Genomic DNA, 21,832 nt, shown 5'->3' on the forward strand with positions numbered 1-21,832 from the left:
CAGAGAAGCTGGAGGAAGGAACCAAGCCAGGCCTTCGGATGCAGGTGTCTTTACCCCTGGGCTCACTACCTGCTTTTACCAGTTATCTTTTTAAAGTATCTAACGTTTTGTTACAATACCAAACAAAATGTACATTTTATGTAGTTACTATACGGTACTGTTTAGAGAACAACAGCATGAACATTTCTATGTGTGTTCAGTGCATGGATTTTTCAGTTCACAGTTCGTTGAATTCATATAATGGCATGCAAACGGAAATAAATATGCGATTCTATTAACACATTGTCTTACTCTTTTTAGGCTACCATAAAAGTATTATAAACTACTGGATTATAAGTCACTAAAACTGTATTTCTCATGGTTTTGAAGGCCTGGAAGTCTATGATCAAACTACCAGCAAACTCAGTGTCAGAGGAGGACTTGCTGTCACATAGATGCAATCCTGTCCTTGCAACTTCACGTGACAGAAGGACAGCAATCCCCCGGGGGTTCTTTTCTTATGGACAATTATCCCATTCAAGACAGTCTTCTCTCATAACCTCTTAAAATGCTCACTTCCGAATGCCATAATCTGGGGCATTAGGGTTTGACATGAATTTGGCGAGGGGAGGTAAACATAGCAGAAATACTGTAACATTTCAGTATCTTTTCTATGACCACGGTTAAAGTGTATTACAAATAGTGAGCATTTCATTTTGAGGTGCTATATCTTTAGATATGTGTTCTGAGCTGTGGCTCATGAGGGATCAGAGAGCAGGCCCTTGGATTTGGCCAATTTACGTGACTAAGCCTAGGCTATAGAATCTGCAGGGTGAGAACAGAACAGATCCCTCATAGTGTTGTTGTAAGAATTTAAGAAGTGTGTGAAATATTTAAAGTATGTAAAATATTACGTGTTTATCAGAGTACCTGACACATCAGTCATCAGAGAATGGTAGTTGCATGCACATGATGCATGTGCTGATTGCACAGATTTTTACTTTTGTTATTTTTATTTTAGTAACAGCTACAGTGAGGGTGAATATGCCCTTTGGGAGGCCTAGAGTTACACAGAAGAATACAGAACACTGTCTCCTTTACCACAAGGAATATGTCAGTGGATTTGGACGAGCCATGAGTATGCCCATGTGGACTTCATACACAATCCCTAAGCCGGTAAGTTTCTGAAATCCATTGACTTCAGAATGTCCAATGTCCCAAGATATTGCATAAAATTTTTCGTACATACTCTGTGAGCACAAAAGAGGAATACGTTGTCTTTTGCCTGGAGAAGTTGCTGTTGACAGGATAGTCGGTCAATTGGTAAGGCAAGTGTGAATGGCATTTCAAATAGTAGCCACAGGAAGTACAGAGGCACACATTCATTTTGTTTTCCCTAAATATATGAGTATCCTTAGAAGGTGATGGCAAACTAATTATTAAGGACTGCAAATTGTTCGTTTATTTAGCTATCTGCCGTATGCTTGGAAGGCACAAAGAACAGAATGTAATCTTTCTCTGAAAGATCTAGTACTCTAGTAAGTCAGTCTAGATGAGCACGCGCAGAGAAATGATACCATACATCTGTCCAATCTGAGGTTGAGCATCCCTGTAACTCACTACATCCTCTTTCCTCTTCACTGTCTGACAAATTCTCCTCTGCTAAATTGTGCCAGGATAACTGACTGCCTATCAGAAAAAGAAATATTAGATCCTTCCCTCACACATACACCGAATCAAATTTCTGGTCCACTTATAAACCCAAATATGGCTAGCAAATCATGGTTTTCTTGATGACCTTGGCCTAGAGGATTCCTTAGGATACAAAAAAGGAAATTTACAGAGCAAATTTACATCAGCATTAATGTGTGACCAAAAATACACAGTTATGGAGAGGCAACATATTTATGCTATATATAAGAAACGTGTTAAATATCAAAAATAGCAATTAGGATTTAGAATAGCTAGTAAATTTCTACCATGAACTAGAGAATGGGAAACATCTTAGTTAAATGATGAAATGTGAACAAACATTGGACTTTAGTAGCAATCAGAGCCTTTGTAAATTAAAACAAAATATTAAAGTCCACAAATTTAAAAAAATCAGTGTTAGACATTCCTTCAATGCAGACATGGCTTTATTTAGTTTATACCCAACACAATAGAGCTGTCCCATTTAAGCTTATCAAAAGGAATTCGTTGTATGGATTAATTCCAGCGATAATTTTTGAAGCCATTTACTGACAAAGTTGTGTTACCGATCTGAAACATAAATAAATAATCTGCAATCTGCTTTTCTTAGAAGAAAATCTCAGTATTTTATATCCAAAGGCTGTTGATAAACTCTAGCTATTACTGCTCTTGTTAAGGACACAGTTTTTTTTGCTAGAGAAAGAAGTAATTGGTTGTACCTTGATTGTCTACTTTTCTTGTTTCAATTTAAGATTTTTGGAGAAAATTAAATACATTTCCCCTATTAACTAACACTTTTGTGTGTTCTGGGAGCTCCCTGTACTGCTGTCAATAGTTTAGTCAATAATGGTTGTTGATTGTTGATCTCAAGAGTGCTAATGCTTATTTCCCAATGAGGGAAATACAGTTAACTGAGTTCATGTGTATGGTTGGTGGCTACATATTTTCTTCATGTGTACAACGGTTAGTTATTTGTGATTTTCTTAAACATATTTCATTTCTTAAAATAACTTCCATAAGATCAGTCTTATTACTCCATTCTTTACTTTGAAAGTCCAGGTCCAAAGGACTGTGTTTGTGGTTTTGATACTTTATTTGTCTGCCTTGCATGCCAGAATTTATATGAGCTCTGGAAGAAACCACAGGAGAGATTTTTGAGTTCAGACTAGGAGCTCAATACAGCTCATCTTAGTTATTGTTTTAGAAGTAGCTAATTTTGTTATCAGAAGTTCCTGTCCTTTTTCTGATACCACAAAACTGCTGGTGTATTTCTTCTTCCTTGTGATTGGATGAGTTCTAGCAATTCTCTGTTTTCTAATTCAGAAATTACCTCGTTCATATGTTGTGGTTTAAGAAAATTGCATACTTGAATGTTTTAAGATTCACATAAAATGTTTTTTTATTTTTATTTTTTTTTTCAAATTTTATTGTTCTTTATTGAAACTCAAGGAAAGACAAAACATAAACAACAGTTCACATGCATTTGTTCAATTTTCTCAATATTAGAATTATTATACACAGATTATAATACTATGATGTATTAAACACATCATCAAATTTGAGAGAAATTCACAAAAATACAAAGGAACAAATTATTATAGAATGTCCTGAGACACTTGGCAACTATAAAAACAGTATTCTATATCCACACTGGAAAACCAGCTTAAAAATTTCGTCCTTCTTTTTTTATGTTTTCTTTCTTTCTTTTATATTCCTTTCTTTTTTTTTTTATTTTTTTTATTTTTTTTTATTTTTTTTAATATTTTTTTTTTATTGTTGCTTACATTGTATTATGTAGTACAGTTTTATAGGCGCTGGGGATTCCCCCCACCCCTCCCATACCCCTCCCCCCATGGTGGATTCCTCCACCTTGCACATAAAATGTTGTAAATCATCTCTGTGCTTTTAAAAAAAGCAGACTTTTTATAAACACTTTCTGAAATAAGGAACCAATTGCCTGTGCCTTTAAGTTTTATAGTTTTTTTTTTAATCCTTAGTTTTGGTGGGCTTTCTAATTTCTGTTGTTATCTTAGAAGAATTTTAAGCAAGTGGTTGTGATTTGAAATCATGGCACTACAACTTCTTCAAAACCGCTAGCATTGGTGAGGCTCGGCTGGTTAAGCGCAGATTTTACTTCTGGCTTGTTCAACAGGAAGATGTACAGTGATTTTTTTGTTAAGTGAAAAATTGAAAATAAGAACAAGAATGATCACTATTGCTTTGAATAGGAACTTCAGAAATTTAATATGAAACTAAAGGACTTTTTTTGAGAACTAAACTGAACTTTGAAAAACATACCCTTAAAAACTCCCAGAGAAAAATGGAATTTTGGGAATTTGGTGCAGAAATGAAGTCACTGTTAAGCATGCCCACATCCCATATGGGAGTGCTTGAGTCAAGTCCAGGCCCTGTTTCTAGTTCCAACTTCTGTTAATGCAATCCTGAGAGAAGCAGATAGCAGTTCATGTAGCTGAGTTTTCTGTCCGCATTGGAGACTTGAACTGAGTTGCCAGCTGCTGGTTTCAGCCTGACCTGACCCCGCATGTTCTTGGACTTTTGAGGAGTCACCGTGGGAATGGAAGCTATCTCTCTGTGTCTGTCTCTTGCACCTTTTAAATTAAATGACGGAGCATAAATGAATAAAGTTCTGAAAAATAAAAAATAGGATAAGAGATAAGTTTATTTTTGTGTAAAAGTTTGGGAATCCATGTGCTATCCATGAATTTCTTAAAGACCCTTCAAATACATAGATTTTCAAAGTTTTTACATCAAAATAAATCTAAGTTCTAGTTCCATTATTTTATGAACCTTTTGAACTACCCTCATCTATTCATTATTTTTATATAGTATGTGCATTTATTTCCCATTGCACTTTTAAAACCCTTTGGTTTGTTTCCAAGTCTTATTGTAGATATAATAAATCATGACCTAGTTGTGTTTTGCGTGTCTTAAAAACTAGGTACACTGTTGTGGTATTACATTTTTTAAACCATGAAAGAAACCATTTTCCTGTGGGGGGGAAATTACACAACCAGATAATGAAAAGTGCATGCAATTATTTTCCTTATCATAACACCAGATTACAACTACTCATCCTCCAGTAAATTTTAGCTTTGATATCCAGTCCACAGATAAGCTTCTAAAACTTCAATTAAAATAGTTGTCGCTTCTGTTCAAGCTCTATTTTGTCCCTGAAGAGGACTCAATAGGTATATACATATCCCACGTTCTTGACTGTGCTCATTGTGTAATTCTCTTTAGGTCTTGGGAAGTGAGGTGCTCAGATTTTATCTGAGTTTTTTGAGTTCCAGTTATTGCTTTTCTGACCTATTGCTTAACTACAAAAATTCCAGGGCTCTCTGAAAAGATGGCAGAGTAGAACCTGTGGGTGTGTGAGGAGAGAGTACGGCTGATTTCACCTTCCTTAAGAAATAAGGGGATGATACCTGCCCTCCATCCTTTCAGAGAGCTGCCCATCAGGCACATTTTTAGTCATGCACTTCTATTTCAGGGCTGAAGACTTTGTACATAGGTGCGAGTATTGGGCACAGCAGTTAAGTCCCCACTTGGGACAGATTACATATTGAAGTGCCTGGGCTACAGTCCCCATTCTGCTCCCTTTCTGTCAGTGTGCACCCTGGGTGGCAACAGGAGATGGCCCAAATATCTGGTCCCCTACACACATGTGGAGACTTTCACTGAGCTTTAGGGTACTGGCTTTGGGCTGGGCTCGCCCAGCAGTTATAAGCACTTGAGGGAGAGAATGAGGAAATGGAAGATCTCTCTCTCCCCAAACCCTCATCTCTATCTTGGTGCCTCTCAAATAAATAAGTAAAAATTAAGAAATAAAATGCAAAATTTCCAGTTAGCAGAAAGGAGGTTTTATCTGTTTAATACATGCTTACCCTAAGTCTATCCTATTTCATTTCCCCCAGCCCAAAGTCAATATCACCTTGAGATGATGTTAAACATTTTTTTCCCAGTAAAATTGTTTGACCACAACTTTTGCAACTATAGTCTCGTTAAGAATGCAATGCATTTTTAATTTTACATTGTTATAATTTTACCAATTGAATATAGGCACCTCAGTTCATTTAAACTTTGAATGTTTCTCACAGAAAACTTACTAAATCTGTGAAACATTAGTGATAGAGTTGTATGTTAGGAAATCTACTCACGGCATTCCAGGCATCTATGGACCTGACTTAGTCAGCCTTCGATATTCTTCCTTCCTTCACTTGAAATCGTATTCAGGGGCCCTTTATGCCAGGTGGAGAAAACTGGGCTCCTGGAACTGTCCACTCTGAGATGTTTCTGGAATGGCGCACAGGAGTGTTTAAGCTTTTCAAGCTTTGGCACCTGAAGGAGAGTGAAATAAATAATGACAATTACTTCATTCAACACAAGAGTCTTAATCTTTCTTCATTCACTTCCTGTTTTGGTGGATGGATATCACTCTGGCACTGCCACAGAAACAGAAAGGAAGATACGTTTTTGTAGCTTTATGTCATTTAAAATGTTGGGTTTTTTTTGTTTGTTTGTTTTGACCATATACATAGTTGGGAATTGAGTTGACTTTAGAATTGAGAAACAGTCTTTTTCCCTGGATTAACTGCTATTGTGTTTATAATTTCCCTACTTTTTCCATTTGTTTGTCTTAATTTCACATATATATATGTATATATATGCATTTTCTAGATCTTATGAATATGTTATTTCTTCTCTCCTATTTTTAAAACCCAAGATCTCTGTTTTCTCTTTTTAATTGCATCCTGCTTTTTCTTTATGTCATGTGTATTTTCAATTTTCTGATAATTTTCATTTCTGTTTGGTTTCTTCCTCTTACCCTCACCAAATTTGTGGAGGTCCTTGGCTTTCACGTTGCATTTTAAGGGTGAGGCACTAAACTACCTGGCTGGAGGTCTCCAGCTTCAAGGCTTTATTGTAGGTTAGTTAGGGAGAGAACCAGCTGTTCTGCTGGAGAGAACAACTGCGGGGATCTAATTTTACTTTCCTTTCAGACTGCTTTGTTATGCATAGAGTGAAGCCTTGTAGTTGGACCCAGTGTGTCTGAGTTGAAGGTTGCAGCAGACCATGAGTGGGGAGGAACCTTGCATTCAGTAGACAGAATTCTCTTTAATTCCATTGATCTTAGTATGTTACATCTTGTGTCCTTTAATGTGACTGTCCCTCTGGTTCAGATTTTTCAGAGAGTAAGCATTCTGTCTGGCCTTTTGCAGACTTTAACCTAGCCTCTCATTTCTAGCTGTATCCACACCCTCTGTCTTTGGGAGACTACAGGTTCTGCCCTTTTGTGTTTCCAAGGTAAGAATCTGACCTTCACTGTTCCTCCAACCAAGGATCCTTGGTAGTCACTGTTTATGGCTACAAATCAGATTACTAATCTATCTGCTTCCTTGCTCCTGAACATTTTTTGTCATCCCCTATCTATCATTATTATTATGGTCCTTTTAATACGAGTATTAGAAGACAGCAGATATAAATATACTCATTAAGTCAAGTCGAGAAGTTTACTCAGCCTCTGTAATGGTTCCATTAGGAGCAGTGCAGTGTGTTCAGGAGTACAGGGTGCCTGACTTTGTACTTCCCCCATCTTCAGCTCCTGCCCATGCTGCACCTCTGTGTGATGCACTCTGGCTTGTGGCTACAGAATACAATGAGCATAGCTGTTCCTTTGGGAATTGACCTCATGCATCTTGGATACCATCTGAGAGCTAGGTTTTGTTTTCAGCACAATACATTGAATAAAGAAAGGGGATTCTAAAAGCATTCATTTAACAAAAATTGTTTTAGGTCTTATTTAAAGGGCTATTTATTGTGAATAGCAGATGATATTTAAGTAAAAACCTCCTACAAATTAACCATGGCAAAATATTCATTTGATTAAATACTCATCAAAATGTGATTGTATAATACAGAATTTCCTTAAATTGTTGAGTTAGGCACTACATTAGCAAAATGTTCCCTAATTAGTAAATTATTGTATTAGTCTTTAGTATCATAGGTAAAATTATAAAAATATATTTCTATATATTATGATGAATGAGGCATAACCTCAAATTATTTTAAATTTCAAAGTTAGTATGTTTGGACAAGTATAGCTCAAAAGTATGGAGCTTAACTTGACTGCAAATTCTTGTTTAGATGAAGAGTAATACATTTCATTCGTTGTATATTTTAAAAATAAATTATTTAAGTTCATTTTGCAAGTAGAACACCTAGTGCATCACCATGGAAGAACAAGCATTTGAGAAGAACCTAGTGTTTTAGCAATTGCTCCCACTGTTTCTCTGCCCACTGTTCAGATTTTACTCTGCAAATATTCCTTTCCAAGGTGTATTTGATTTGCCCTCCTAATGTCCTTACGCACTGGTAACCACAGAAGAAAACATTGCTGAAGCCACCCATTTCCATTGCTTGCGTAGACCTGATTCACTAAGAAAATAGGAAGAGGTTAAATGAAAAACACTCTAGGGAAGTTACAAGCCGTATAAGGCAATGGGTGAGCCACAACTGTAGGCGTAATTTTTTTTTTTCTTTTTTCTCTTTTTCAACAGGGAGACACATCGCCTCTTCCTCCCACTGTCTCAGACTGTCTGCGGGCTGATGTCAGGGTTGCTGCTTCGGAGAGCCAAAAATGTTCCTTCTATTCAGCAGACATGAATATCACCCACGGCTTCCTCTATCCGCCTGGTTAGTAGAAGTTCTTTTTTAGAGCAAGCAGCTTAGAAAGCCCTCATCAGCTGGATGTGGGCATGTGCCTTAAACATACACTCTTCAACCAAACTACCCGCTGGGACCCAACTAGCTGCCCAACAGGCTTGCAGTGGTTGTGGGCTGGAAAGAGGCAATGCACCAGCTATAATAAAGGCTAATAAATTCTGTTATGGAAAACACACACCAGCCCTAATCTGACCCAGATGTTTAGAAAGTTTGGCAGGTTTAAGTTTAATTTTAAAACTGAAGATTCTTTTTGAGAAGGATACAAGCATCTAAAAAAACATTTGTTTTTTTCCTGGCTACTTCCCAGGCTGAGATCTGCACTGGGAATGCAGCTGTGCCTACGAAAGGAAATCAGGCTGGACGTCTGGCCTGTCGCTGGCACCCTGCGTTCTGGAGTTCAACTGGGCAGTAAGGAGCCAAGTGAATTTTAAGTATGCTTGTTTAAAGAGTGGATCTCTCATACAAAAACAAGCGTGACTTTTCTAAACCTTGAGACTGTTCAGCAGGATATGTCATTTTTGTGAACATGCTCATGAGATTTTCAGTAATTTTGTCTCTGAAAATTAATTTAATCCTGATATTATTTCTGAAAGCATAATAAAAAATGGATAAGTTATAGATTTATAATTTAGAGACTCTATGAGTTATAGCAGGAGAAAAGGCTTAATGAAAATCAGTAAACTTTTGCTTTAAACCCGTAACTCAGAACAAATAAAATGTTTTATTTTAGTATGTAGTTATAAATGGGGCCACTAAATTTATATCAATCCTAGTATAAACCTTAGCAAGTTCCGAAATTTTACTAATAAAAAAATTTAAAGGCATTATATATTTATTTATTTGAAATGTGGAGCAACAGAGAGGAAAAGTGGGAGAGGAAGAACAGGAGATGAGAGAGGAGGTAAGAAAGAGGGGGTGAGAGAGAGAGAGACCGACCTTCCATCTATCTAGTAGTTCACTCCCCAGATGGCTGCAACAGGCAACAGTCGGGTCCAGCAGAGGCTGAAGTCGGGAACCATGCGCTCCATCCTGGTTCCGCAGATGGCTGACAGGGATTCAAGCACTACTTTCTTTATCTACTGCCTTTCTAAGTGCGTTAGAAGAAAGCTGATTAAAACACAAAAGGAGAAGAAGAAAGAAAAGAAGAAGGAGAAGACTGAATGGAAATTGAGCAACCTGGACTTGAATCAGCTTTCTCTCTCTCCTCTTTTTTTCTTCTATTTTCTTTTTAAAATATTTACTTATTTTTATTTAAAAGGAAGATATACAGAGAGGAGAGACAGACAGATCTTCTGTCTAAGGGTGTACTCCCTAAATGGCTACAATGACCAGAGCTGAGCTGAGCTGACGTAGGAACCAGGAACTTTTTCCATGTCTCCCAACTGTGTTTAGGGGCCTAAAGACTTGAGCTATCCTCTGCTGCTTTCCCAAGCAGGGAGCTGGATGGGAAGTGAAACACCCAGGACTAGAACTAGTGCTTATTTGGGATACCAACATTCAGGTTAAGGATTAACTTGCTATGCCACCGTGCTGACCCCAAACCAGCATTACAAGATTCTAGCATCACAAGTAGCAGTTACGAGCTGTGTCACAATGCCAGCTCTATTAATAAAATTTCTTAAATTGGCATAAAATAGTATCTGTTAAGTTATAAAATACTGGTTGGCCCATAGATATTTACCTTGACAAAGAAATGAAACTCTTAACAAAATAACCTGTCTCAATATTAAGTCTAAAATAATACTTTCTAGTTAATACTATAATTTCTATATGTTAGGAATATAAATCTTAATATAAACGATTTTTTATTTTTCTGTGAAGCCAAATAATGTTAGCTTGACCCTTTCAGCTTTCAGGTCTTATTCTAAAAACTAGAAAAGTTTTCCACTGGGTCTGCGTATTGCAAACACTGCATGAAAAGCAGGTTTAAGTACTTGGACTATCTTCTGCTGCTTTCCCAGGTGCATCAGTAGGGAGCTGGGTAGGAAGTGGAGCAGCTAGATCCTGAAGTGGCACCCAAACTGAGTGCCACTTACCTACTATGCCACAACGTGGCTCCCAGCATCTGTCCTTCTGTGACCACATTACTATTTTTTCTCTTTGTAAAGTGTCCTCACAGTTCATCCATGTTGTCAAGTATTTCACAATCTAAACTAGCCAAATTTCCAGCGGCAAAGACTAACATTCTGGTTGTCAGTGACTGGAAAAGGGAAAAATGGGGAGTTATTAAGCAGTAGGTGTAAAGTTTCAGCCAGGCAAGATGGAGAAGCTCCGGGGACCTCCATTAGAGCAATGTACCCTGCTTTGGTTTGGATGTGATTTGTGCGCCATGACCTGGGATGTTAAAGCAGGTGTTAGGAGTTGGAGCCATTCAGAGGTGGGGCATAGTAAATGGCAAGTAGGTCATCGGGCACTGTGCTTGGAAGGGATTAAGGCTAGACTCCAGGAGTGTTAATTCTGAGTGTAAACTCTTGTTAAGAGAAAGAGGGATCCCTGCCTGACACCTGGCTTCCTGTCTCACTGTGTGATCTCTTCTGTACAGTCATTTCCCTTTCTGGTTCCCTGCCACGTTGTGACACAGTCAAGGTGCTGTCACCACAGGTCAGATGGGGCTGCTTCATCTTGGAGTTTCAGTCTCCAATGTCATGCACTCAATGAATCCGTTATTTATAAAATGCCTGGCTTCAAATATTTTCATATAGCCGTAGAAAATGGGTAAATCCATGCCTAAAGCCAACAACACTGGGTTCTATGCTTAAAAATTGTTGAAGAGAGTATGTCTCCAGCTGAGTGCTCCTACAAACTAAACTAAAATAAACAAAAGACAAAAAAAAGGATTATAATAAACACTAGTAGCTTGCTGCTTTGAATCCTCACAGTAACTCTAGCAGATAATTGCAAATGAGATACATGAAACAGAACTCAGCACTCTGCCCACGTGGTGCAGGTGTGAGTATGTGAGCTGAGAGTTAAACCTGAATGGCCTCCCGGAGCACACTCACTTGGCACTCAGTCTAGTGGAAGGCCTACAGGTGAGTCCCCAGCAGCATTCATCTGCAGTGTTCCCACTGTCTTCATTGAGTGAAAACTCTATTGATCTTGCAAAGAAGTTTTTTTCTAGCAATGTTATTATTTTGCACACATCCAGTAACTCCATATTCAACAACAAATTATCTCAAAATGGTAACTGAAAGTAACAAAAAGCACATTCTCTCTCAGTCCCAGAGGCTGCAGACCTAAAACCAAGGCTCTGTTGACATAGCCGCGGCTCCATTTGAAGGTGGCAGAAGAGAATCCTTTCTTTTCTCTTACAGTTTTTGGTGACTGGAGCCGTCGCTTGGCTTGGAGTTCTATCATTTCTTTTTTCTGTCTCCATCTCTGTATGGCCTGCTTTCTTAGGTATTTTCTCAATTCTCCCCCCTTTTAATAAATATATTAATTGTCTGGATCTAGATCCTTTCCCTCATCCAGTAAGATGTGTTGTTTGAAAATATCTGTGTCTGTGCAAAGAACCTTTTTGGATGACATAAGTTTAAAGGTACTGGAGAGGGAGAAAGTTAGGATTTAAGTATATCTCTCTTTTGGCATCACAATTCAACATACTGAAAGAATCAGAAGCATAAAACCAGCATCATTGAGGACCTCTACAAGGAAGTCCCAGCATCTCATGTTCTGAGTGTTGGCAAATTTAATTGATAGTATTAATGAATATGTTTTCAATGTCATTTTTTCTTTTATCATTTTATTCAAATTCTATTTGTTTTTCAGCCAACAACCAAACCTCTGAGAGTCAATATGATGCTTTAATTACAAGTAATTTGGTCCCTATGTATGAAGAATTCAAAAGTAAGTATATATTAGATTATTGGCTTTAAAATAAATGAACCTTTTATTGTGATTTATTCCTGATATTAAGAGTCATTTTCTTCAAATGTTTTCAATGTAATTACAAGAAAGCTCCCTGACACACTTTCTTTTCCAGTTCAGTTTTGAATACCTTGTTAGAATACTGATACTTTTTACCTGTGAATTTAATTTTTTCTCAACGAGGTGGAGAGAGAAAGAAAGAGACGAGATCAGGTATATTCAGGGTAGTATGGCTGTAGATAAAAAAGAGAGAGAAAGACAGCTCTTCTGCAGGCTTATTCATTCCTCAGATAGCCTCAACCCCAACACTGAGCTAGGAACTTCATCCGGGTCTTTCACATGGTGGCAGGGGCCCAAACACCTGAGCTATGTTCTACTGTTTCCCGAATCAATACCAGGGAACTGGATTGCAAGTAGAACAACTTGGATATGCACTGGTGCCCACCAAATTTAATTGTAAAGAGATATTCATAAAATTAGTTTTATAGATGCTCATCATAAGTCAATGAAGTAGATATTTACTTCCAGTGTAATAACTAATAAGGCAGTATGTGTGTTCTGGCCAGTTTTAACGCTCACTGCTCCAAAAGCAACTGAGCCTATGCAAGGATCAGAAGCCACACTTGACTGTAGTTTCAGGGATGAGCCTAAAGCAACAAGTTATATAATCAAATATGGGCTGTTTATTTTTGTTGTATGGGATATATTGTAGCATTGTCCAATCGCCACGGATAATTATGAAGCAGACTTTAACACCATTGAAATGTACCTGTCTATAATTAAAAACATTTCCACGTTTAATAAAGGTGTATCGTTTACACATCTTATTCTTTTCTTTTTAGAAATGTGGGACTACTTCCACAATGTTCTTCTTGTAAAATATGCTGTGGAAAGAAATGGAATAAATGTTATCAGTGGTCCAGTGTTTGATTACAATTATGACGGTCATTTTGATACTCCTGAAGAAATTACAGCGTAAGTATCTTTTACAAACTGATTTTTTAAATCTGGAAGGCAGAGTTACACAGGAAGGGGAAGAGAGAGGGGTCTTCCATCCCTAGTTCACTTCCCAAGTAGCCAAATGGGTGGTGATGGCTGAAGTCAGGAGATTTATCCGTGTTTCTCACATGGGTGAGAGAGGTCCCAAAAGTTGAGCCATCTTTCACCACCTTCCCCCGGCCATTAGCAGGGTCCTGGGTAGAAGGTGGAGCTGCTGGGACATAAACCGGAACACACATGCGATGCCACATTGCAAGCAGTGGCTCCACTTGCTACACCAAGTCATCTCTCCCAGAAAATGAAAGGATATTAGCAATAGGGTATCATGAGAAGGAAATTCACGATTTTGGATGAAAAACTGTCTCAATATTATATAACATAATTATAGACAGATGTTATTGTTGACTGTTTTCAAGCAGGTGTATTTTAGTATTAAGAAAAAGAAAACAAACTAGGGCCCTGTGCAATAGCCTGGTGGCCAAATCCTAATTTTACATTTGTTGGGATCTCATATGGGTGCTGGTTCATGTACCAGCTGCTCCACTTCCCATCCAGCTCCCTGCTTGTGGCCTGTGAAAGCAGTCCAGGACAGCCCAAAGCCTTGGGATCCTGCACCAGCGTGAGAGACCTCGGAGTTCAGCTCTGGATGTTGGGGCTACTTGGGGGAGTGAACAAGCAAATGGAAGAACTGTCTCTCCATCTCTCCTCCTCTCAGTAGATCTACCTTTCCAATAAAAGTAAAATAAATCTAAAAAGAAAAAATGGGAAAAAAAGGAAAAAAAAAACGAACATGGCAAATATGTAGGCTAAAATGTGTGGTAAAAATTATATTTAGAGGTCCTGGTGCGATAGCCTAGCGGCTAATGTCCTTGCCTTGCATGCACCAGGATCCCATAGGAGCATCAGTTCTAATCTTAGTGGTCCCACTTCGCATCCAGATTCCTGCTCGTGGCCTGGAAAGCAGTTGAGTACAGCCCAAGACCTTTGGACCTTGTACCCGAGTGGGAGACCCAGAAGAGTGTCTGGGCTCCTGGCTTTGGATCAGAGCAGGTCTGACTGTTGAGGCCACATGGGGAGTATGTCAACGGATGAAGAATCTTCCTGTGTCTCCTCCTCCTCTCTGTATATCTGACTTTCCAATAAAAAAAAATTCTTTAAAAATGTATTTAGAAAATTTCAGAAGTAATAAGTGAAAATAAAATAAGATTTTGTAAAGGCTCAGGAGGCATAGAATATTTGGTTTTAGAATCAATCCAACAATAAATGAAAGGAATATTAAGTGAAGACTAAGGGAAATTTCACAAGCATAGCGAATGCATCACAACTAAGGCAGAGACAGAGGGCCACTGCCTGGAGACAAGCCGTTCTATTAATCGGTTCATCTTTCCTGTGCCTGGTCAACATGCTGCTCTTAGTTTTGAAGGCAACACAGTAATAGTGTATTTTGAAGTTTCACCCATTTGAAGTTTCTGTTTTTATCAAAAGGTAGGAAGGAACAAGCTAAGCAATTGTGATAACTAACAATGGCTTATGTAGAGCAATGACTCTTACCTGCACTCCCGGATAAGGTGACATTCATGACGACTAAGCGTTTAGGAATTCTCGTGGCGTTTCTCCGTTGTCTTCACTTCGTCCTTAGGTCGGTGTGTCTTGAGCCTGCCTTTCATCGCAGAATGACTGTAACAAGCTCCTGCAGAGCACTGAACTGCATGCCAGGCACTTCCCGTTGGCACTTACACAAAGCACCCTAGGATGGTTGGCATTAGGCCTTAGAGATGAGCAGGCTGAGGCACAGAGAGGTCAAGCAACTTGCATATACTCAGCAATAGCGCAGTAAGTGGTGAAGCCAGAACATGGACTAGGCGAGTCTGACCTAAGCCAGTGGTTTAAATAGCAGTAATATGTTGCTGTGTACAGCTGATTTGTCTTTTAGTGGACTCAGACTTACACTTTACCTTTTCTTAAGATTTAGTTAATTTTTTATTGTAAAACCAGATATATACAGAGGAGAAGAGACAGAGAGGAAGATCTTCCTTCCGTTGATTCACTCCCCAAATGGCCTCAACCGCAAGAGTTGCGCTGATCCGAAGCCAGGATCCAAGAGCCTCTTTTGAGTCTCCCACATGGGTGCAGAGTTCCTAGGCTTTGGGCTGTCCTCTGTTGCTTTCCCAGGCCACAAGCAGGGAGCTGGATGGGGAGTGGGGCTGCTGTGATTAGAACTGGCATACAAATGGTACCCCAGCGTGTGCAAGGTGAGGACTTTTAGCTGCTAGGCTACCTTGCAGGGCCCTACACTTTACCTTTATTTGCATTCAATGTTCTTAAAAAGCACTTTTAGGTTTGTTATTTGAAAGCAAAGCACTGTCATGTCAGAAGGGATTCATCCCTGTGTTTATTCTCTGAAATTGAAAGCACAGGATAATCGTCTTGTTAAAACTGAAGAAACTCAGTCAGTTATACAGTGTTACAAGCTGAAGTGCAAGTGCAGGCATTCAGTGGAAGTGTATGGCTGGAATTGGAATTTGGCTCCTTCATCCTCAGTATCTCCTCTGTTAGAAAACAGTGCTATGACGTATGAAGTCATTACCAGTAGCAAACAAAGGAGGCAGAATAACATGCTTTCTTATTTGTGTTTTATTTTTTCCACATGTTTGAATAATCAACTTTTACTTTTGTGATAAACATCTCTTCTGGATGATTGAAGTCAAAACACGTGTAAGACTTTGTACTTCCTATTCGTCAGTGTCTTCTGCAATGCTTTTTACTTTGGCATCCCTTAAAATTATGGAAAAGGCATTTTCTTCTCTGTGTAAGCAAAAATGCAGTAACATGAAATCTTGTGGATTTTGTCTTCAGCCACGTAGCCAACACCAATGTTCCCATCCCAACACACTACTTCGTGGTGCTGTCGAGTTGTGCAAACACAGTTGAAACACCTAATGACTGCACTGGGTGGCTGGACGTCCTCCCTTTCATCATCCCTCACCGACCCACCAATGTGGAGAGCTGTCCTGTGAGTATACTGGGGAGAGTCTAGGCCCCGAGACAAGACTACGCTCAGTGGGGCTTTCATACGAGAGGCTCTGATTAAAAGACAGACCTTAGGTGTTTTATGGGTAGCACCCTCATAAAAATGACTGAATTTTCAAGCATTTTCTTAGACAATTGTTTTTTGTGTGGTTAGTTTATATTGAAGCATATATCTGCATGCATGGTACTCCTCCTCCAGGAAATCGAGGTTAAAATGTTTTCCAGTGTAGGGGATGCAGTGATGTAGGGGTCTGGAGTGATTATGATGGGTGTATAAGGAAGAAAACATTTGCCAGCCCTGGTCTGGGCCTTTTGCTTTTCTACAGGACTTTTGAAAATGAATCTTCCATAAATTTGCTGTTTCCTGTCTTCTTAAGCCTTCACTTACGCAAATCTCCACCAACTTACTCATCTTAAAATTTAAGTTTTGATTATTTCATATTTCCCCACCTGAAGACATTTGATTATCTACACTGAGGGAAAAAAGCAAAACAAAACAAAAAGAAACAACAACAAAAAAACCCCTCCCAGCCTATATTTAAGTCTTTTCAAAATCTAACCTCAGTTGAACTTGAGGATTTATTTTTAAACTAACCAGTCTGTGAAATCACTTGCACATTTCTTGAGTTTTGCCACCTCATCATTGTTGCCCTTGTTCTTCTTTCCTCTAGAATTTTCTTCTTTAAAAAAATGTTGATTGAAAAGGCAGAGTGACACAGAAAGAGAGAGAGGGGAAGAAACAAGGAAACAGAGTTTCCATTTGTTCTTTTACTCCCCTAAGGCTGCAAGGACTATTCCAAGTCAAAGCCAACAGCCTAGGACTCTGTGTAGACCTCCCAACCAAGTGGCGAGGGCCCCAGAACTAGGACCATCTTCTGCTGCTTTCCTAGTTATATTACAGGGAACAGAACTGCCAAGACTCCAACTGGCTCTCCAGTGTGGATATTCGTGTTGCAGGCGGGGGTTTAAACTCCTGAGCCACAATACTGGCCCTGATCTTATTCTTCCCAATCTGCTACAATCCAGCTTTACTTCATTGTGTAGTGCAGAAGCCTTCCTTGTCATCTAAATTGAAAGTGATCTCCCCCCAATTAATAAGGCATTGTCCCTGTTGAATAAATGTCATCACTAATTACACATTACCTAATATTTTGAGGAAATTTCTGTATCAGGCTATAATGATAATTGCAATGAATATAAACATAATACATACATATCAGTATAATAAAATATTAAAGTGAAAATATGTGTAATCAATATATAACAAGCATAATACTCTAATGATAATTACAAAGCATAATGTGATGAGTATTAACTTAAACCAAGATATAACTATGAGAGAGTGTGAAATAAATAAAATTTGTCAATCAGCTATGTGAAAGGGGAAGACGGGATAGGGAGGAGTCAAAGGTGATTGAAATTCTAGGTGATTGGAAATTTTAAAAATGTGCCAGACAATCAGGATTTTTAGAGCTGGTTGTTTTCTCTTAGTGCCTTTCACTATAAAATATGGCTTGACTATCTGGAAGGATATAAGAAAAGCAATATGGATTAGCATTTTAAATAGGTTAATTTTTATTTGAAAGCCAAAGAGACTAGGCATGGTAGGAGACCAGAATGAGAGAGACAGAAAGACAGAAAGACATCTTCCAGCCACTGACTCAACAGCGGGGACTGGGTCGATCCGAAGCCAGGAATCAACAACTCCATCTGCGTCTCACAGTTAGATGGCAGGAACTCATTTCAGGCTCATTAGCAGAAAACTGGATAGGAAAGGAGTGAGCAAGACTTGAACTGGACACTCAGATATCAGATGTAGGCATTCCAAGAGATAGATTAATCCATGGTGCTACAAGGCCCATCCCTTAAATGGGTTTTGAAAATAGACATCATGGCTTTAGTTACCTTGGTCTCTGTGGATAAATAACTTAATGTCACTTTCCTTAACTATTATACTTAATGTATATGAAAATTTCACAAGGCCAACATTGTCATGTAGAGAGAAACCACCTGCCTGTGATGCCAGCATCCCATATGAACACAGGTTCATGTCCCAGCCTCCCACTCCTGATCCAGCTTCCTAAAAAAAGCATTGGAAGATAGCTTAAGCATTGGGCCTGTATACCCACATGGGAGACTCAGATGAATTTTCTGCCTAGTCCAGTCCTAGCCAGTGTAGTCATCTGGAAAGTGAATTAGTGGATAAAAGATATCTCTTTTTCTCTTTCTCTTTGGTTTTCAAATAAATAAATGAAACAAGCAAAAATCAATAAAAAAGAGTCACCTCTATTTATGAAGTCATTGTGAGGATTAAAGGACGTAATCCTTTTAGAGTATTATAATACTCTAGTTCCTGATACATAGTAAGAGAATGGTGTCCGTTGTAGCAGTGAAATTTCACAATGGAGCTATAGTCTGAAGTCAGCATATAATAAAATTAATTGCCTTATACTCAAATCCCTGAGCAGGTGCAGTATATACCCAAGCTGACCAATATTTCCACTAGCAGTAGAACAGGTAATCGCGTTGTTAGCTTTTAATGCAACAGTTGATCTACATTAAAAGTCACCTTGAAAGACAATTCTGCACATTTAAATTTTCTTTCCAAAGTATTAATGGCACTCTCTCTCTCAAACTGGCCTGAGAGATGGAGGGCAGCATAACAATGAGACACCCAAAATTAGGCCTTACACTTGATCTAAAGAACTGGATTCATATTTCCTCATTTTTTTTCCTGCATCCATATCTTTCATTTTTCCTTCCATCTTATTTTTTCTTTTTTATCCCACTGTTGCATTGTTCAATTCCTTTCAAGTCACTGAGAATGTGACCATGGGTCCATTAATCCACTAGTACAAATTACTCAATAGATAAGAGAAATGCTGATAGGAAAATCGAAAGAGAAATCAGAACGATAGATGTAAGTCTGGTAATAAATCGAGGAAGTGAAATAAAACTGCCAAAGGAGACAGAGTGGAGAAACGAGGTCCTTAGACTAAAGTAAGGGAAAGTCTGCACTTCTAGTACCGGAACAAGCAGAGTCAGTCAGGTAAGGAAACAGGTGTGACCGAACAAAGAAGCAGTGAGTAGCCCTGGGCCTGAGAAAGGAGAAAGTGTCAGAAGCTTGGCAGACCAGCAAAGCAAAATGTCTGCAGAAAACCCAGCCAATTAGGTCACCCTTAACAAAGCAGTTGTCTAGTGCAGTAGAAGCAATGTTCAGACTGAGTGACTAAGGAGAGGGAACGGAGGAGTGATTCAAGAGGAAAACAGTGATGCAGACATTGTTTCAAACAGCAACAACCAAGTGATTTCTATTGGAGATACATATATTGCTTCTGTTTCTTTGGCACGTGTAATATATTTGAGTGTGGAATCAAAGTGTGTGTTCACCTGGAACTTGTAAAAACTATATACAAAGGCACTCAAAAAAGCTTGTGAAAAATGGTGCGAAAGTATACATTTATTTCTGTGTAAAAACATTTTAAAATCCATGCAGTTTTCTATAATATACATTTTCCATGAGCTTTATGAGAGCCCCTCATATACGCAAAGCTGCTATCTATTGGAGCACACTGGTACAACTGGATTTTTGTTGGCTAGATACCAGATAAACCAGGGATGTGTGTGTATGTTTGTGTGTGTGTGTGTGTGTGTGAGAGAGAGAGAGAGAGAGAGAGAGAGAGAAATGGGAACGGTAGGGAGTATATAAGTAGGAAAGGCTTTATAGAAAAATTGATCAAAAAATAAATACTGTTGACATATACAATAAGAAAGGCAAGAAAAAAGATTAAAAGGACTAAATTGGAGCCTCATTAGAGGAATAAGCTCAAATTAGGCCACTTTTAGTTATTTACTTATTTATTAGGAAAAAGTAACTAGTATCATGAACCTCATACACAGAAAACCGTATTTTCAGTGTTTAGGAACAAAAATAATGTCCTGTTATCCTTCCTTGGCCTCAGATAGAGCCTGTGTATCTTACAAACAAGCAGACAACTGTAATGAAAGCAAATGCGTATTAATAAATCATGCTCAACTAAAAAAGTAAAAATGGCCTGAAATTTAAAAATATTGGAGAACTAATAAAGCAAGAGGAAAGAATGTCATAGAAACCCCTGCTTCTAAACTATTGAGCTACCTTATATAGTGGTAACTTGCTAAAAGTCAAATGTCTAAGAAATAGCTGAACAGATACTCAACTGTAACATGAATGCTCAGATTTTTAAAAATTCAGCAGGTATAAAACTGCCTTCTCCCCACCCCAGTTGGCAAAGGTAGCTTAGAGAGACGTATGCTGCACGGCTTGTGGAATGCTAGTTGGCACAGACTCTGTGAGGAGTGCCAAGTTTAATATCTGGTGAAGCAAAACTGTGTGTACTGTATGAGCTAGCAACTTTAATGCACGGGCTAGAAATTCATGCCTTTAAATACGGGAGACACATGCCGAGTTAGTCACTTCAGTATCATTAATCATTTATGACAGCAAAATTCTATAGAAATGATCATTTAAAAATTTTCCACATTTAAATACAGGAGTACCACAAACCTCAACAGAACTAAATCACTTAACTAGACTCACATATGACACCGAGATTTTAAACATAAAACAGAATCAGCAAATAACTGGAAAAAGCATTTACAATATAATGTCATGTATATAAATGTGACAACTTATAAATCATCACTGTGTTTTACAAACTGATGTGTTTGTGACAAGAATTTAAAAAACAGACTTCACACTGATTTATAATGCTTAGCCCCAAGCCACGGAATGCTAGGGACTTAATTTCATCTGCAATGCTTTTATTTCTTTACAATTAAAAAGTAATGGTTTGACGGTAGTCTATGTTTGCTATAGTTTCTGCTTCTGCTTTTCTTGTTTGATTTAATCAGCAACAAAGTTTCACTTCATCAAAGAAAGATTAAAAGCAACGGAATCATTAGAGAAAGGACAACTTTTCGGTAACAAAATGTCTTTCAGTTAGTGAGTGGTCATGTTCTGTGGAAAACAGCCCTGTGTTTCTCCTTTCCAGGGAAACCAAACAGAAGATCTGTGGGTTGAAGAAAGATTCAAAGCACACGTGGCACGGGTCCGTGATGTTGAACTTCTTACTGGACTGGACTTTTATCAGGAAAAACAACAGCCTGTCTCTGAAATTTTGCAACTGAAGACATATTTACCCACATTTGAAACTGATATTTAAATCAGCATGGAAAATAATATTTGCAAAATCTAGATGATTTTTTTCTGCCAAACAATCATAAAATAAAATTGTTTATTTTTCCTTAATTCCCCCAAATGTCTTGTTGCCTGATTTTCATTGTTTTCTCTTTTTTATTTCTGTGAAAATGCATTATTGTATAGTCATTTTGCTTTTTTTTTTAAGACTTATTTTATTGGAAAATCAAATCTACAGAGAAGAGAGACAGGGAGAAATATCTTCCATCCTCTGGTTCACTCACCAAATGGTTGCAATAGCCAGAGCTGAGCTGATTAGAAGCCAGGAACAAGGAGCTTCTT

General features: G+C 38.3%; 1 protein-coding gene across 1 annotated transcript in view; it reads left to right on the plus strand.

Moving 5' to 3' along the window:
- The window catches only part of ENPP3 (ectonucleotide pyrophosphatase/phosphodiesterase 3), an 82,525-nt gene extending 60,977 nt beyond the window's left edge, over positions 1-21,548 (plus strand). Inside the window, exons 20-25 of the mRNA XM_040965654.1 lie at positions 1,001-1,155; positions 8,250-8,385; positions 12,184-12,261; positions 13,125-13,257; positions 16,138-16,294; positions 21,345-21,548. Coding sequence (XP_040821588.1) covers positions 1,001-1,155; positions 8,250-8,385; positions 12,184-12,261; positions 13,125-13,257; positions 16,138-16,294; positions 21,345-21,515 — 830 coding nt within the window. The 3' untranslated portion in view covers positions 21,516-21,548. The remainder of the gene's footprint in view (positions 1-1,000; positions 1,156-8,249; positions 8,386-12,183; positions 12,262-13,124; positions 13,258-16,137; positions 16,295-21,344) is intronic.
- Positions 21,549-21,832: the final 284 nt, after the last annotated feature.

This window comes from Ochotona curzoniae, unplaced genomic scaffold, assembly GCF_017591425.1.
Source record: "Ochotona curzoniae isolate NIBS_2020 unplaced genomic scaffold, NIBS_Ocur_1.0 scaffold_3890, whole genome shotgun sequence".
In the NCBI taxonomy this organism is placed as follows: Eukaryota; Metazoa; Chordata; class Mammalia; order Lagomorpha; family Ochotonidae; genus Ochotona; species Ochotona curzoniae.